General features: G+C 41.5%; 1 protein-coding gene across 3 annotated transcripts in view; it reads left to right on the top strand.

Annotated features, from left to right (window-relative positions):
* cntn4 (contactin 4) overlaps positions 1 to 15,976 on the top strand; it is a 67,563-nt gene extending 51,587 nt beyond the window's left edge. For 2 of the 3 annotated variants that reach the window (XM_047026245.1, XM_047026246.1), the window contains 12 exons: positions 3,550 to 3,677; positions 9,107 to 9,282; positions 10,181 to 10,301; positions 10,910 to 11,068; positions 11,697 to 11,846; positions 12,059 to 12,129; positions 12,919 to 13,153; positions 13,402 to 13,517; positions 14,448 to 14,634; positions 14,720 to 14,832; positions 14,930 to 15,098; positions 15,502 to 15,976. In XM_047026245.1, the coding sequence (XP_046882201.1) occupies positions 3,550 to 3,677; positions 9,107 to 9,282; positions 10,181 to 10,301; positions 10,910 to 11,068; positions 11,697 to 11,846; positions 12,059 to 12,129; positions 12,919 to 13,153; positions 13,402 to 13,517; positions 14,448 to 14,634; positions 14,720 to 14,832; positions 14,930 to 15,098; positions 15,502 to 15,593 (1,717 nt within the window). In that variant the 3' untranslated portion in view covers positions 15,594 to 15,976. The remainder of the gene's footprint in view (positions 1 to 3,549; positions 3,678 to 9,106; positions 9,283 to 10,180; positions 10,302 to 10,909; positions 11,069 to 11,696; positions 11,847 to 12,058; positions 12,130 to 12,918; positions 13,154 to 13,401; positions 13,518 to 14,447; positions 14,635 to 14,719; positions 14,833 to 14,929; positions 15,099 to 15,501) is intronic. The other variant, XM_047026247.1, reaches the window with a different exon arrangement.
* The last annotated feature ends 806 nt before the right edge of the window (positions 15,977 to 16,782 follow it).

The raw sequence follows: 16,782 nt of genomic DNA, 5'->3' as shown, positions 1-16,782 counted from the left end.
CAACTCATTGCCATCTATTATTGTGCCTCGTAATTGCCCGTTAACCTTGACAACTTCACCAACAAAGGCATGCACACAGGATTTGCCCTGATGTTTCAAAAATAGATTCCTCAGCTATTTTAGAGTTGAGCTACCTGCATCCCATGCTGTAGGTTGGGCTTCACGGAGCCCGGCTGTGCAGTTGGGCTTGATTTACGCGGCTGACAGAGCCGTTTCTCTCCAACACAGAGCTCTGTGGGGAACCTTTGGAAAGACAGCCTTTCAATTTATCTTGTGATGCCAGACATTTCCCACTATACACTTCAGGGTTTTAAAGCAGTCAAGAGGCATAGATCAACACTTGAAGTTAGGTCCCACCTCTTGTCCTGCTCAGAGGATATGGTGACCTAGCCTCTCCCCCTGAAGACGCTTCATCCCAGCCTCTCCCCCCTCTCTCCCTCCAGCAGTGTTAGGAACAGCAACACTTTGATACAATTATGATTAGAAACACCACCTGGAGGTAGGTCAACGATGGTCAGCGTGGTGTAGAAAAAGCAGCATTGTTTAACGCCTACCTTGCCTTATCTGTGAGTTTAACATGAAGGGAGCACACGGCCCGCTCACACGCGGCCTAGCACAAGCCGTGGAATAGGTTATCAGGCACTGGGAATGCTGTCGTTTTAGACTTGGATCTGACTTTGCCTGGCTTTATATTGAGGAGGGCTAGACATGAAGGGAAGATTGCAGGGAGAAAGAATTGTGTGCAGAGATGCAGTGGGCTGTGTGTGTTGCTCTCCTAAGCCGATGGTAATTATTTAGCAAAATCACCGTAAAAACGGGATGGCCTTTTTCCACACAGCCTCATAGCTAAGTAGTTCTGCTGATAGAATCTTAACCCCTATTTCCACACTGCTGTTTTATGTACTCCACTAACGAAGAGCACACACCTTAAAGCCTGCAGTCACACCATTAGTCAGGCCAGGGGTGAGAGCCATGTGGACTAGAATTGAGAATGGTGTCATTTATGAATGCAAATCAGAATAGGTGGTATGATTTCAGATGACCCAATATGCATTAATTCACAACAAGTATGAATAGGTAGGCTATTTTCAGCTATGTTTATAAGAGACACCATTAGTTCACCAATCACACCCTTTATGCTGAGGCCTTTACTTTGAATTAAATGCAATATACATCAAAATTTGGTTTTGAAAGGTTCGCCTATTTTATTTGCCCATGTCATTTCCCCATCAAAAAACATACAAATTTGGCACATCAAACATTTTACAGACATTAAAGATCAAGACATTTCTTGTGTCTTTGAATGATGAGAAAATAAACCAAAATAATGTAACACAAGCTGCACTTGGTGTGTCTCACAGAAACAGAAAAAATGAAGGAAAAAAATTGGTATTCTTTATCTAATGTACATTCTCAATTTGCACTTCACAGTGGCAGCAATGGCTGCTTTGTGACAGATGTTATTTGTGTCTTTCATCTTGTCGCAGGACACAGAAGATCAACAGTGTCCACTCCCTTTGTCTTGGGCTTGATCTTGTCCAGATACATTTTCTGTGTTTTTTGGATTACATGAGTGGGTTTGGGCTTTCCCCTCTTGTGTGGGAAATAATCGTCTCTCCTTTGGAGGTTTATTGCTGTGGCCATTAAACTTGTGTGAGGCTGAGATGAAAAGAGTGGCACTTGTGTTCATCTCACCTGTGAATTATTGATACATCCTCCTCCGCAATGTCTCTCAGGGACTGAGGTGGGAAGACTCTACTGAGGTAGTGGGCAGATCAGACAGTTTGGACTTGCCAGGGAGGAGGCACAGGAGGAGGAGATGAACTGTAAGACGTTTACCTCAGTGTCATGCCGTGCCTTTCTTTAGGTGACTTTTATTTCACCTCAGCTCTTCTTCCATTATCTTCAAACTGGAACCCAAGTACCAGTAAACCTCTCTTTTTTCTTTGTAGCATGTCACTAAGAAGAATATCCCACTAATATCTCTCTTTAAAGGTACAATGCTTACGTTTAGTGGATGTTCAAGGACAATCTTGGTTTGCGAGAAACTTGACCCCCAGTAGGACCCATTGTGTTTCTTTACAGCACCACTTTTACTCCCTCTACAGTGCTTCTTTTACACAATACATAGCATATGAGTCACGTGATAGGGCCTTTGTGATGTGGATCAGGGGATTGGGGATATACTGTATGTGTAGCACAGCATTCAGGTGCAGGTATTAAGTTATAAAAAGGCATTGTTGTCAATTGAGTGCTGGATACTGTTCTATACTAGGTACTGAAGGTAGTAATAATTCAGGTCATGGCTTGTTCTATTTAAAACAATGTTGTGCCCTATTTGTTGTCAGTTTGGGCTATGTGTAAAAGTCTCCTTGGATGAAATGTAGTTTTGGCCTCCTTGTAACTAAAATTAACCAACCTATGTATAGCTAATAAACTATGTATAGCTTCTGTTTTCCATGAAACATTCTGGATATAAATATTTTTAGACATATTCAGAATATATTCACGGAATGCACATGTAAAATATGTATGCCCACGCAGAAAAACAGTGGACTTAAATTGAATTTGAATGTAACAAATCAGAGCTTAAAACATTTGTACTATATTTAAATGTTTCTATACAATTGGAAGTACAGTACCTCAAATGTTGTATATTCACGTATCTACTTTATAAGGGTACTTTGGTGTAAATAAAGTGTTCGTTTTTTTTACAGAATCCTTCTTCCTAGACTTTTGTCATAGTATTACTACTTTAATTCATGTGTCAGGATGAAGTCCGGGAATCCCATGGGCCAGTGAACTACCCCCAATTCAGCCCAACAACTGCTTTACCATATGAAACTCAGATACAAATTTCTAATTCATAAATTGTGATTGATAAGGGCAACTTTCATGATAAAGTCTTGTAATTCTAATCCAAATAAACTGTGCATGCCAGTGTTCACTTGAACAGGTTCTGTGGTCAGGACACATCTTATAAGTGGCTATACAGTGAAAATAATTCTATGGTGCCGGGGGCTTTCGCATATTTACACATTGCAGATTCAGCAGCGCGCTTCAGATAATTGGAATCCACCATGTTTTAATGAGTTGGTCCTCCACTTATTTCCCACAATGTCCTGCTTTCAAGGTTACCATTTCCATTTTTGCTTGTTGTAAAGGAAATGTCGAGTTTGCTTAAGGACCACTGACCTTTCACAGTACTAGTGGCCACTGTGTAAAGGCCATGTTGAGATGAAAGAATGGTTGTCCTGGATGTCTTGCAATCATGTGGGGAAGGAATTAAAGTAGATTTTTTTTTGTCAACCCTCAAAGCATAATTAGAAACATCAAAAGAATGCTGTCTTCATGTGATTTCCAAATAGTTTCTAGACAGTAGCAAGGGGTGCCATTGAAGGATCACCTTGTGCAAAGACATAACAACAGATTTTGAGGCCAATGGAACAAGGTGACAATTGATTATGTATTAGCTCCAATTGTAGATTGATATGGTATTGATATGTAATAATGGTCCAATAAACTAAATGTTTGCATTTCTATCTGCAGGATTACAATTCTAAAAAATGGGAACCTTCGAATATGGAATGCAACCCAGCAGGATGCTGGCCTCTACACGTGTGTCGCTAGAAATCAGTTTGGAGTGGCAACCAGTTCGGGGACTATCATTGTTAAAGGTAATCATGTTTCATTTTTATAGACATTGCCTTAGATTTCTATGTTTAATTCAATTGATCATAAATGCAATATACAATTTTCAATTATAAGAATGTTCATCATTATTATGCCAAACTGAAGCCCTACCCACGGAGTATACAGTGTTGCCCATGTAATAAATCATGGAGAATAGTGACAGTGTCTTTTGCCCTGAACACTCATTAAGCACTGAGAGAAGCTGCCCTGATGGCCTCTCTGTCTGTAGACTGGAGAGAAGCCTGTGCTCTCTGTACTCAGCCAACTGGGCTACATCAGTAGACGTAAGTGCTGTGTAAAAGGCATGAGAAAGCAAGGCATGTTAGATCATCTGTTGGAGTCACCCTTTGGGACTCTGTATCACATTTCTGCTCTGTTGCTGTGACTTATTATACTTCATTAAATATAACTGAAAGGCAGGTGTAAGGTGCAGTGTATTGGTTGGCCTTGTTCTGTGCATGTAGCTGTTTTTCTGTTCCCTCTGCTGTTAAGGAAGGAAGTCTCATCCTTGGCTCACCCCGGGTGAATTTGCTGACATGTTCTAAGAACTTCAAACTTTCCTCCGCCTCTTTTTCTCTGAGGTCAGGGTATTCATTTATGTTAAAAGGAAGGGTTGTTTTTCTCACTTGGTATGGGCACATCTATTGTATTCTTACACACTATTGCTGTACTATTAATGCATAGTATAGAACTGTTGTGAGCCTTAGGAATTCATTTTTATAGAGCAATGAATTATTGGAGATAATAATGTACTCCTACAAAATGTCAGTCCCCCAGTTTTTTGTCTGTTTTTTTTATAGCCTGGAAAACAGTATTGTTTTTTTGCTTACGGGGAGGCATTATTTGTGTGCACCCCATGCTTACAGTTTCACTGCATATACACTAGCGCTGTATATTCAAACCTTGAAACCATCTTGACTTCTAGTCAGCAACGTGGCAAACACTGTAAAGTTAGTATCCATTATTCAAAGGAGTATAACTGGTGTAAGTCGAAAAAAAAATGTAGTAGAGATGCTACAGTAAATGGTATGATTTAATACACTGGGAAAGAGTGGAAGATGACTCAATTGATCAAACTAAACAGAGTTTAGAACAGAGCAATACAAATGCTATATGTTTTTGGTATCCCTTTAAAGTTTTATGAAATGTCTCACATAGCCAAGAAGACAAACTGCTGTTGTGTTGTATGCTGTCATGTTTGTTCAAAAGTTCAATCCATTAAGTTCACTTCACTTAAAGTTAGCAAGCTCTAAAGCTCTTTGAAACAAAGAGCAAACAACTCTGCTAAAACAACTTTTGAAATATCTTTTTCTATTCCAAAGCTGTTACCTTGGAAACCAGCATTTGCCTTTTGTGAAATAATAAAGCAATATTGATTAATTGACGATTGAATAGAGGAAATACGCTTTGAAATGATGGTAGCCTACATAATATTAGACATAATAGCTTGTATGGCCATTGTTTTGTCCGTGCCAGTTCTCTTTTCTGTAAATCATCATTAACTGCATTTCCGTATCCTGATTAATAATGAATCATGTATTCCATGTATTATAGATGCCTGAAAGTCAGCAGTCAATGAAGAGGAGAGAGCTTTCTGTGCATCTTAGTAACCATAGTTTTGTGCTTATGCCTCGATCTCATTGCCATCTCTCTGCTAGCACAGGGAGTGGCCCAAACTAAGGAAAAGAGATTGAAATGTGTAACTGAATAGCATTAATGGAAATGAGCAGTTAATCGCTTGGAAATGAAGAACGGTATTTGACTTTCAGACACAATGAGTGTTATATTATAGGCATGGAGTAGAGTACCTAACCAGGTTCCTTTGACCATTCATCACACAGTGTGCTGTGAACAGTTTTACACAACAGTTTTTCAATACATTTCAATACCCCAGCATCTCAGTTTGCAAACAATGGTTATTGAAAGCCTGCAGATGACATGCTAGGTTTAGTATGATGCCCCACGTATACATGTCCAATCTAGATTTGAAGAAAATGGGTCTTGTGTATCTACTGCTTGTTAATAGCCTCACAGTTATCCTTTCATTATTGTTGGGAAAAGGAATTGGGATTTTATTTGACATTATCTCTGAATTGTGTCCGTTCCATCCTAATATGTGAAAACTGCATTCTTCAACTATTCTGTATATGATCCTCTGCTACTCTGTCACAATTGATAGTGTTTTGAAAATGGGATAGGGTAATTTACATGCACTATTTCATTGAGGGCTGGAAACCTGTTCAGTTGGAGGAATTTCCGAGGCGAGAGTCACCCTTATGGAAGATGACAGGAGTTTATTTAAATTGACTGTGGTGATATGAATACTGAAAAATACCTGTCACAATGCATTCAGTTACCCTAGACATGAATAAACCACCTAGCAAACAGTAGAGGAGCAGTCACAACAGATGAGTCCTGCTAATGTCCCCATTATTCCAACACTGAGGGGATATTAACAGATTAATCACTCTTGATTAGAAATGTACTCTCTGGATGTTGAGTAGCCTGCAGTGGAGGTGAAATTTATTAATTTAGAATTGTTTCCTTATTCCTACTATTACATCTGATCAATGGGCTCAAACCTCCCATTGGCTCCATATTGAGTTCCATCTTTGTCAGAGCATTTGACGCAATAAATCTTGCCACACTGTCTGAGAAATATCAGTATACATTTGTGTCTATATAATTATAACTTTACATTTTCTGTTGGAAGTAATCATTCTGTCAACTTTCCTATTAAATCTCATATTGGCGTTCATGGGCTGGCCTCAGCAGGACAAACATAACTCTGAAACTCAATGCAGCAAGGTGGCATTGGTCACTACCTTTGTGTGATTTGTCATGGTTGTTGAACAGAATTTGTCAGAATAATTTGTGTGGTGTCCTTTTACTAATGTTCTGAAATGAAGATATTGACCACTAAAGCACAGTTTTTTCAGCATTAGCTTTTCATCCTCCTAGACAGAATTCAAATCTATGAAACATCGTTTGGTCAATGATTTGAGCAGCAGGTGGCTGGTTTTATAGAGAATAATAGAGCAGAGCAGCTTGAAAAAGTATGCATGTGTACACAAGGTTTTTCAAAAATATTCCTTTGAGGTTTGACCTTGAAATATGTTTGTGTCCTTTGATGAATATGTGGATTTCCTTTGAAGGAGCTTGTTTTGCTCTGAGTTGATAAACGGGTTTTAATGAGTTTATCTCTAAACCCATCTTGTAACTGGTAGACTATTTTGACAGTCACTTTTTATTCAAAGTTTTAGCAAAGATTGGAGACAATCATCTTCAATCATTTTTTCCCAACAGTGGTTTGAATGTCCTACTACAATGCTATACAATTATGACTGCAATCACTGTACTGTCACTGGTTACTGTAATGACATTGCTTTTGACTTTCCAGTGAAGCCTTTTAGACTACTTGTGTTTCCCTAAACCCTGGTGGCCAACAACCCGGTCTGTGGATCTGAGCTGTAAGGGTTAAAATGTTCAGCTCTGTGAAATTCCTGAACCTTAAGACTCCTCAATACAATATGCATTATTCAAGTGCACACAGCCACCCTTGAGCAGAAGCCCACAGAGTATGTACACCAGAGAAGAGTACACATTTACACATCCCACCTAGGGCCATTAAACCTGGGAGGGAGTCTCAGTGGGTGTGGGCAGGGCGTCTTCGTCCTCGGCTGGCTGTGCGAGCATTATTCATGATGGCTGCTGTTTGTGGGATGAGCCGCAGTGCTGGCAGAGTGAGGCGTGTCAGTGCTCTCTCCGCGGAGAGCAAAGCAAAACATCCACATTCATTCAAACAAACAGCCTTGTCACTGACCTCTCACTTTATCGTGATTACTATGCAATTTCTCTTGTTATTCTACTTCTGGCCTGCCTAACCTCCCAGCGGTGCCTGCTATGCCATGCAGTCTGTCAGCACGGTTATGTGCTCTCTATCTTGTCTATGATTGACCCTGCTTAGTGCGAGGCTGGCTCTTCTCTCTTTTACAATGACGGTACATAACAAGGCATTATACATGATAGATATCAATCAAATTATGCTGACTTGCTCTTTGGGGGTTGTGTAACCAGCCTTAACTATCCATACAATCTGTCACAGATGATGGAGTACAATAATAAGAGTTATATTCCATGTGTTATTTTTACAATAGGTCCCTTTTGTCAGTCTCAGAATGTAAGTCAAAAGAAATGATGAAGAATAATATTGGTAGACTGGAATCTCAGAACAAACACAGCATGTGAAATGTCATTTGAATATTTCATTGTGAGGGGCTAAAAATTCCATTGAAGGAGCCATGAAGGTTGAACCAAATGGAAATTCATACATTCTATGAAACCAGTTGCCTAACAACTGGACATTGAATAGTTATTTTTTCTCTCTCTCTCAACCTGGTGAAAACACGGCTTTTGCACTCACCTTTTCCAAGGTACTTCCAGATTCATACACTTTTATGCCATCTACAATTCCTGCATGTGCCCTTTTATAATAATTTATGGCTTTTATCTACTTTAGCTCACTATTCATCCTAGCAAAACGGACTAAAGCTTTAAGGCATCTTTTCATTGTGGATACAGCAATATCTACCAGCTGATAACACTCCTCTGATATCAAAAACAGACTAGATAAATCACATTCTGAGTTGGGGGCATACAATGCAGGTATCAAATTCACTCTGGTTGAAGACTGCACTGCCGGCACTTTCTACATGAATCCATGCCTGTCCAGGGATCATTTGCCATGGGTAATTTACTCTGTGCTCAGAGTGGATATTTCAACAGAGAACTTGCAGCACCCCCAAGAGGGGGAAGAGCACCACGCAGCATCCAAACAAAGCTGCTCGTGTTCTTCTTTTCCTTCGTCTCTCATCTTTCCCTCCCTTCCTCTTCCTGCACTGCTGCTCCCTCTGAGCAGGAGGCGAGGGACCTGGCTTCAGTCCCAGGTGAAACAACAAGTAATGCTGCAGCAGAGACTTAAGAAGAGGAAGAGCAGACACTCCTGTGGATTGTTTTCCTCAACGCTCGTTCAGGGAGTTTCAACAGCAGATTTGGGAGTTGCAGGCTGAAGATTTAGTTGACAGTGACACATGGAGCATCTCTCTAGGTATAGGAAGGAAAGCCAATAGGGTCTCCACAGAGAACAGCTAAGGAAGAAGCCATACCCTTGTACAATGGAGTACAGTAGTTCTCGTCCAGGTATTGTTCATGGACCATTCTCCTTAGCAGGACCTGACACAATTACTGTATAAGACTGATGCTTAGATCATAATAGGAACAGTGGGAATCATCAGGAAGGTCCCTCCCCCAAAGCCATTAGCAAAGCCTGCTAATGCATTGGGAATACCACTGAACTGTTGAACTTTGTGTTTTATCAGGTAATTGCCAATCACTAATGTATTTTGTCTTCCAGAGCCCACCATCATAACAACACTCCCCTCCACCCTGGACGTCACCGTGGGAGAGAGCATTGTCTTGCCGTGTCAGGTGTCTCATGACCCGTCCCTGGAGCTCAAGTTCACCTGGTTCTTCAACGAGCAGCTGATCCACTTTGGCAGCCACGGCGGATATTTTGAAAAAGTGGGCGGTGTAAGTGCATAAGCTCCTGAATATTTTCACCATTCCAGGAACCTGCCGGGCTATCAAGCCTCCCATTTATAATCAAAGTGTCATGTCTGAGAAATGGTGCTGTATTACCACGGTTTTACACCATGCTTGTCAGAGGGACTGCAATGCATAATGAATAGTAAGAAACACGAATGTACTACAGAGTATTGAAGATTGCTTATATTTTATTTATGTTACTGCACTCTCTTGAAAATATGTCATTAAAGAGACATTGATTTTTCAACCTCTTCAGAAATTACATTGGAAGAGGTCAATAGGTGATGTTGGTGAAACATTGGTACATCAATAATGTACTTCTCTTCTTTTAGTGTAAGTGAGGTCATAATAGATACAGCTTCAGTGCAGGCTTTGTATTTATGGGCAGAAAAGTGCTGCCGGAGATGTATTTTAAACTCAAATTTACATATAGCAGTGTATCCCACACTTCCTCTCCTTAAGCAGAGTTACAGTAGGAGTCCTTTTGGAAAGCTCACCTTCTGTGATGTGTTTGAACTAAAACAGCTAATTTACCGTGTATATTTGAGTTAAAATATCGTGCTTCAAAATATGATATCACTAAGGCATAAGAGTCTAATAGAATGACATGCATTTACTGGATATTCCATATAAACCTCCAAAAAGTTGACAGTAATTGTGTCAAAGCTGTTGTTAAGTCCTATTTATCCCTTATCTTGAAGACACTTATTACTATGCTGATTAACTCATAGTGTCAAAGGGGGGATTGTAATTACAGAAAGAAATAACACATTACCGGTATGTTAAATATACAGTAAGCATTGCGATGTGTGTGTGTGTGTGTGTGTGTGTGTGTGTGTGAATGCGTGTCTGTGTGTGTGTACCTATGTGTGTGTGTTGATAGCAGCATTCAGCTGGAGACATCATGGTTCGAAATATCCAACTACGACATGCCGGAAAGTACACATGTGCAGTGCAGACCAAAGTGGACAGCATCTCCATCGCTGCAGACCTGGTTGTCAGAGGTATGAGGCCTAAATATTGAGGCAAGACTTCATTCTGCTACTAGCAAATTAATGAATTTAGTCATCCCTTAATACCAATTATTCTTTTAGGGATTCTATCTAATGGGCATGACATTTTCATTTTGTGAACAACTGTCTGTCTGTAAAGGTCATTGAATGCCATGGTCAGCATGGTTTGAGTGGTCATCATGGTTACATCATCCATGTAAAATAATATTTGAGATATAGCATTTATACAAGTCTATGTGACCTAAAATTGGAAAAGTGTCAAATGTCATTTTAGTGGACTTAGCTCACACTTTTTTTAAATCTTTTGAAAAGATGAGTAGAGTCTCCCTTACAAAGAAAAATAATAATGTCTAATCTCATTGGATAACATAGCTCCCCCAGGTTTTACACAAAAATCCCCTCAGCAGCTGCAGCACTGAAAGGTAACTTTGATAAGGACACCACTGCTCAGCTTTTAATACCCTCCTCCTTAACACCAACTTTCTCTTCTCTCTGGTCATCTCCCCCCCCCCCCCCCCCCCCCCCCCCACTTCATCCCCATCTCTTCCTTCCTCTCCCTCTCCTTCTCTCCCGGCTCACTTGGCTGTACTATGTTTCAGGGCCCCCAGGGCCCCCCACCAGCATCCATGTAGAAGAAATCACTGATACCACAGCCGCCCTCTCCTGGACGCCCGGCCCAGATAATCACAGTCCAATTACCAGCTACACCATCCAGGCCAGGACACCATTCTCCTTGGGCTGGCAGGCTGTCACCACAGGTAGGCTCCAGCTCTCTGTCCAACCAGCCATGGCTTTAGCAAATCACATGGAGGAGGAGACAGTGTTCCACTCTCTTCCCCAGTGAGAATATTGGATATGTGATTTTGCCGCATTGCCAAATGGCACTCAATTGTTCCGTGACCATTGGCCGATGTTACATCTGACCCGTGGGACTTTTAAAATTAGCGGCCCACTTATGGGCTGTAAAGGGAAGTCTGTCATTTGATAGCATAGAAAAGAGCTTTTGATACCGGCGAAAGGGTGATTTTTCAGTAACTCGTCTGTAATAGGGCAGTGTGTGGTCATCAATGGCGTCTCAAATTCTTATATACATTAAAGTTACATGCCGTTTTATTTAAAATTGCTGTGTTATTCCTTTTGTACTATTAGCATAATCTCTCTATCAGAACTGCTGTCATCACACATAACCTACTCTGGACTCTGTGGCCCACCCTTGAGGTGTGTGTTTTGTCTTTGGTGTTGGAGTACGCTGTGTCCTAGTGAGTGATTAGTCCTGTGTACCTGTGGAGGGGGCTCACCTGGACTGTCAGCCTGGAGGACACTCTGCTGAATACTGTGGGCTCATACTGAGTGGTGGGGCGGCTTGCTGTGTGTGTTTTCTGCCAGTTCCTGAGGTGGTGGGGGGCCGACGTCTGACAGCTACAGTAATAGACCTGAACCCCTGGGTGGAATATGAGTTTAGAGTCCTGGCATGCAACGCCGTTGGGACTGGAGAGCCTAGCAAGCCATCCAAGCAAGCAAGGACTAAAGAGACCTGTACGTATTCATGAGCACATTACCCCATGTATCTCCCCATCAATGCTTGATTGGTTCGATTTGCTAATCAATAGTATTTGTCATAATAATATAAAGCCAAGATGGACCTGGTATTGAATTTGTTTTCAATGTCCTTTCTGTCGAATGTGTAATGTCAGTTGTGATGGAGCTGTGGAGTTCAGCATGATTAAGGTGATCCTCTCCTTCCCCAGCTCCAAAGGTCACACCAGCCAATGTGAGCGGAGGTGGTGGCAGTCGCTCTGAATTAGTCATCACTTGGGAGGTAAGCAAGCCGTTACAGTGCAATAGTCCCTCAGCCGCAGAAGCTACACGCCATTATTCTCAGAGGATCTGGGCCCTAGTTTCATTAATAACAGCAGACTGGGTTAATGTATGGCATTTCATTTTTAAGAACAGAGAGGCAATAACTGCTGCTGTCACCCTGGGGAAAGAAAAATGCCTTTGAGGTTTTAATAAGATAATTAAACAGAATGGTTCTTCCAAAGTCACAAGAAACTTTTCAAAGATGGTCTTTTCCCTGATATTCTTTTCTTCTGTAAAGCCTATTTCGTCAGAATATTTTCTCTGTGTGCTTGAAATTATTGACTGTTGTGAAAGTTTTGCTGAGTACATGTTGGTGTTCTAATTGAAGGGGTTCAGTTAAAGAGTAACTTCTGCTCAACAAAGTGTTCATCTAGCCTTGACTCTGAAGTTACCTCAGACTATGTTGTGTTTGATGTGCCAGCAGATAACTACAATGTCAGTGTGGTTTTTATTGCTGATTACATAAAGACGCTTCAAATGTTGTTTGTTTAAAATGTCTCCCATTTACGAGCAATGACCCTGCACCACTTTCCCTGGTTTTAAAAACCCCTTTCTGGGCCATTTATCTTCAGGGACCGTTGGTTTATAGAATAAAAGTCACAATAAATATGTGATGTATGATGTACTTTTAGCCTTAACAATAGCTGAATAGAGGTATCATGCTGTGGGAGTTGTATTATTGATGAGTGTGTGCATTCGCGCACACCCATTCTATGTGTTTGCGTGCGTGTGTGTTTGTTCCCTACAGCCTGTTCCTGAAGAGCAGCAGAATGGGGGAGGGTTTGGCTATGTGGTGGCCTTCAGACCATATGGGGCCACTGGCTGGATGCAAGCTGCAGTGCCCTCTCCAGAGGCATCAAAATATGTCTTCAAAAACGAGAGCATCCAGCCCTTCTCCCCCTTCCAGGTGAAGGTTGGAGTTTACAACAACGAAGGGGAAGGCCCATTTGGACCCGTCACAACTATCTATTCTGCAGAGGAAGGTGGGTCAAACGATGTCATGGCAGTCATATTGTGGCACTGTCATGTCAGTCTCCAGCACTAGAATACTACTGGAGAGTTGTCTCTGCAGAGTGTCTTTCACAGAAACTCTCCAGCCCATGCACTCCTATCTGCATCTGCAGATGGCTCTTCCTCTGAAGCTTTCATGAAAGCGATGGACTCACTTTAAGGGTCATTAAAGCAGTCTTTTACCTTTAAGTCCCTCTAAGTCTTTTTACTTTCACTCCAGAACCTGGCCGAGCACCTACCAGAATCCGTGCCAGGAGCTTGTCTGCCTCGGAGATTGAGGTTTCATGGAAAGCCCTGCCCTGGAACACCAGCAAGAGAAGAGTTCTCGGTTATGAAGTAAGCAAATAACTTTTTTTTTTTTTTTCTCCATCTATTTGAGGATATGTGTGTGTGTGTGTGTGTGTGTGTGTGTAGTGTGTGCATGTGTGTGCATATGCGATTATAAACACACGTACATTTTGTGTACTTTTATGGCTGTTGCCAACCCTCGCGCCATAAGCATAAAACATCTATTGTAATAGCTTTCTGCATATAATTATGATAATGCAGATGTAGCTTGGTCACGTCTCTATGTTTAGTTTAGTTTAAGTGCTAACTGTTACTTTGACTACTCTGATTGATCTGCTTATGAAATGCTCTGTAGAAAATAGTGCATAATGTAGGCCATCATCCATTTCTCAAAGTTGGTTCAAAGAATGTGTCTTTGTGCTTGGTTGGTTCATCGTCGTTTTCATTCTGTGGTCATTTAAATTCAATATTAAGAACACAGATCTCATTTTCATCCACAGAATGCCTAAAGTGATAGAATTATGATTTGTTTACCATTCAAAGTGTAAACAGTAGAACCATGCCTGAGCAAATATTTCCTGTGAGGAAACACATATTATATTTGTGCTGTCAAGCATGGAGGCTATTTCAGACAGGGCATAGGGGTGACAATGGAAGTCTGTTCTCAGACAACCTGACAGCTGGGAAATGTAGCACATACTGATTTGGCTTTGACCATGCAATTTAAAGTCTGCCTTATTTCTAGGACTAAGTAACCAGAACCAAAGTATCTTAGCCGTGATAAGCTGAGGGTACACGAGGCGACAGCATCTGGAAGTAAAGCCTATTTTATACCAATTTATTATGCAAGTGAACTGCAGTGTAACTGCAGTTACAGTTTACAGTCCATTGAGAGTGTGTACTGTATAAGGAAAAGTGACTTTGCAATGTCTTGTCCAGCATTAATCTTTGTGGTGGTTCTGTGTCCCTTTGTCTCAGTTGAGATACTGGGAGACTCAAGAGAAGGAAGAGACAGCTAGCGTGCAGAGGACAGTGGGGAACCAGACATCGGCCATTATTCGTGGGGTACAAGGAAGCAGTGTGTATTACGTCACAGTGAGGGCGTACAACACTGCAGGGGCGGGGCCTCCTAGCACCACTGTCAATGTCACCACCAAGAAACCACGTAAGCATGGAATCTGATTATGGCCAGGGTGAGCTATTACGTTTTAACCTTTTGATTCTGATGGTCGTGTATTTCTGTTTCCCAGCCCCCAGCCAGCCGCCGGTAAAAGTAATGTGGAACACATCGAATTCCAAGATAATTCTGAACTGGGAGCAGGTCAAAGCACTTGAGAACGAGTCTGAGGTCACGGGGTACAAGGTTAGAGAGCCCTGCAAAGATTAGCCAGAAATAGTGCTTGTTGTGATGGTCTCCACTGTGTGATCTCTGACCTGTGTGTTCCGTCCGTATTGCTCAGGTGCTCTACAAGCGGAATAGACATAGCCGGCCTCGTGTCATGGAAACCAACACCACTTCAGTGGAGCTCTCTCTGCCCATTGATGAAGAGTACATCATCCAGATTAAACCATTTGGAGAGGGAGGAGAGGGGAGCAGTAGCAGGCAGATAACCATTCCCAGAATACCAGGTCAGTAGTGAACTATACCCTCAGGGAGAATAGAAGAATCCAGTCCAAGGCTTTTGTCTTTGGCCACAGAGAAAGCTTTTATGCCTATTACCGTTCCCTAAAGAGTAAGATTGGAAGGAGCAAGAATAACTGGATTTGTTGAATGTTTGTATATTATTTATAGTTAGTTACAGCATGTGTATATTACTTATTTAAAATAACCCTTTAGAAGGGTATACACTATAAAAATGCCAGTGTGAACTGGGTATATTGGTGTTTTTCAGTTTCACTTGAAGCCTCTGTAATAGCTGATGTATTCAGAAATGTATGCTTAAGCTTTGATTAGCAAAGCATGCAGTTGCACCAGCTTAAAGGAATGAAATGACACAGAGTATCCAGACTCATTCATTTTTATATTTTTCAGGTCCCAATGCAATTGGCTCGGCATCCAAGGTTTCTACTCTATCTGCCCTCAGTACAATAGCACTGTCTTTCACAGCACGGACATCGTTATGACAAAGTGCTCCCAGCAAACATTGCCTCTGATGTGGAGTCGACGCAGCCGCAGAAATACAGCTCAGTCTGGTGTAACTAGCTCCATTCATTTAGTTCTCAAGGCAGGCAGACAAGGCTGAAAAACATGTTATTGAAATGAGGGGGAATAGCCCGCTTCAGCACCCTGGCAAGAACAGGAAATCGACCAATGTCTTGACTCTGTTGTTACCAAAGCAGCTTTCATGGAAAACCGAAAAAAATGTCTTATATGCATCTTTTGTATGTCTGGCTTTTATAGATTTTTGTTGGGCCAAGTGTAATTGGTTTGGGCTTTTTCTAAAGGGCACGGGTGTAAAAGGCGTAAATTGCATGTCAAAAATATAGAGGTTCTTTTGACACTGAAACATCAGAACAAGTGAATCATCAGAAGTGAATTGCAGATGGTTGTTTTGGATCTGTGGAAAAGAAAGTCTGAATGATCTGTGGCTTCATAACAAACTTGAAAAAACACGAAGCACTGAAGCTATTTGTGTGACATCAGTGAGACTTAAAACACAAACAGGTCCATGTTTAAAGAAAAGCAGTACTCAACAAGGAGGTTACATGGTCCTTATTGGGTTTGGAGTTGATCTCCCACTGGTCCCTCTGCCTTGACCACTGTTTTGAACCGGTGACTGGACCCCCACGGCCGTCGTATCCCCTCTCACCCTCCATCATCCTGTCAGCAAGCCCTGTGTCTACTCTAGAGCTATTCTTTGCCTTGTGTGTGCCTCATCATATGTTCAAAATCCTCAGGTCCTTAAAGAGCCTTAAACTATGTATATGGAGAAAAAAGAACATTAGAGACATATTGACGTAGTCTATTGAGCAGCTGCTGTATGTGTGCTCACCGCATTAATAGACAGGGTGTTGGGTGCAGATAAGCTTGTTTAATGCTATGCTCATTCCATATAAGGATGTGTGTTTCCACAGCTTTTTGCTGTCAAGCATGGTTGAGAAGTAACATGTGATGCCTGAGACATTGTTTTGGGTCTGCATTCTTACAAAAGGTAAATGCTGCTGATATTTTCCTTTCCCATAGTCTTCAGCGCCATGTGCGATCGCTACAGCCCGTATGTAGCTTGTAATCCAGTGAAGTGCAGGTAGTTCGTAGTAAAAGGGATGTGTAGACTATTGGTTCTGACTTAGAATCATACATCAAAATGTGTAA

Source organism: Hypomesus transpacificus, chromosome 9 (genome assembly GCF_021917145.1).
Source record: "Hypomesus transpacificus isolate Combined female chromosome 9, fHypTra1, whole genome shotgun sequence".
NCBI classification, from domain to species: domain Eukaryota; kingdom Metazoa; phylum Chordata; class Actinopteri; order Osmeriformes; family Osmeridae; genus Hypomesus; species Hypomesus transpacificus.
Note: the sequence above shows the minus strand (reverse complement) of the source record. Positions and strands in the feature narration are given on the sequence as shown.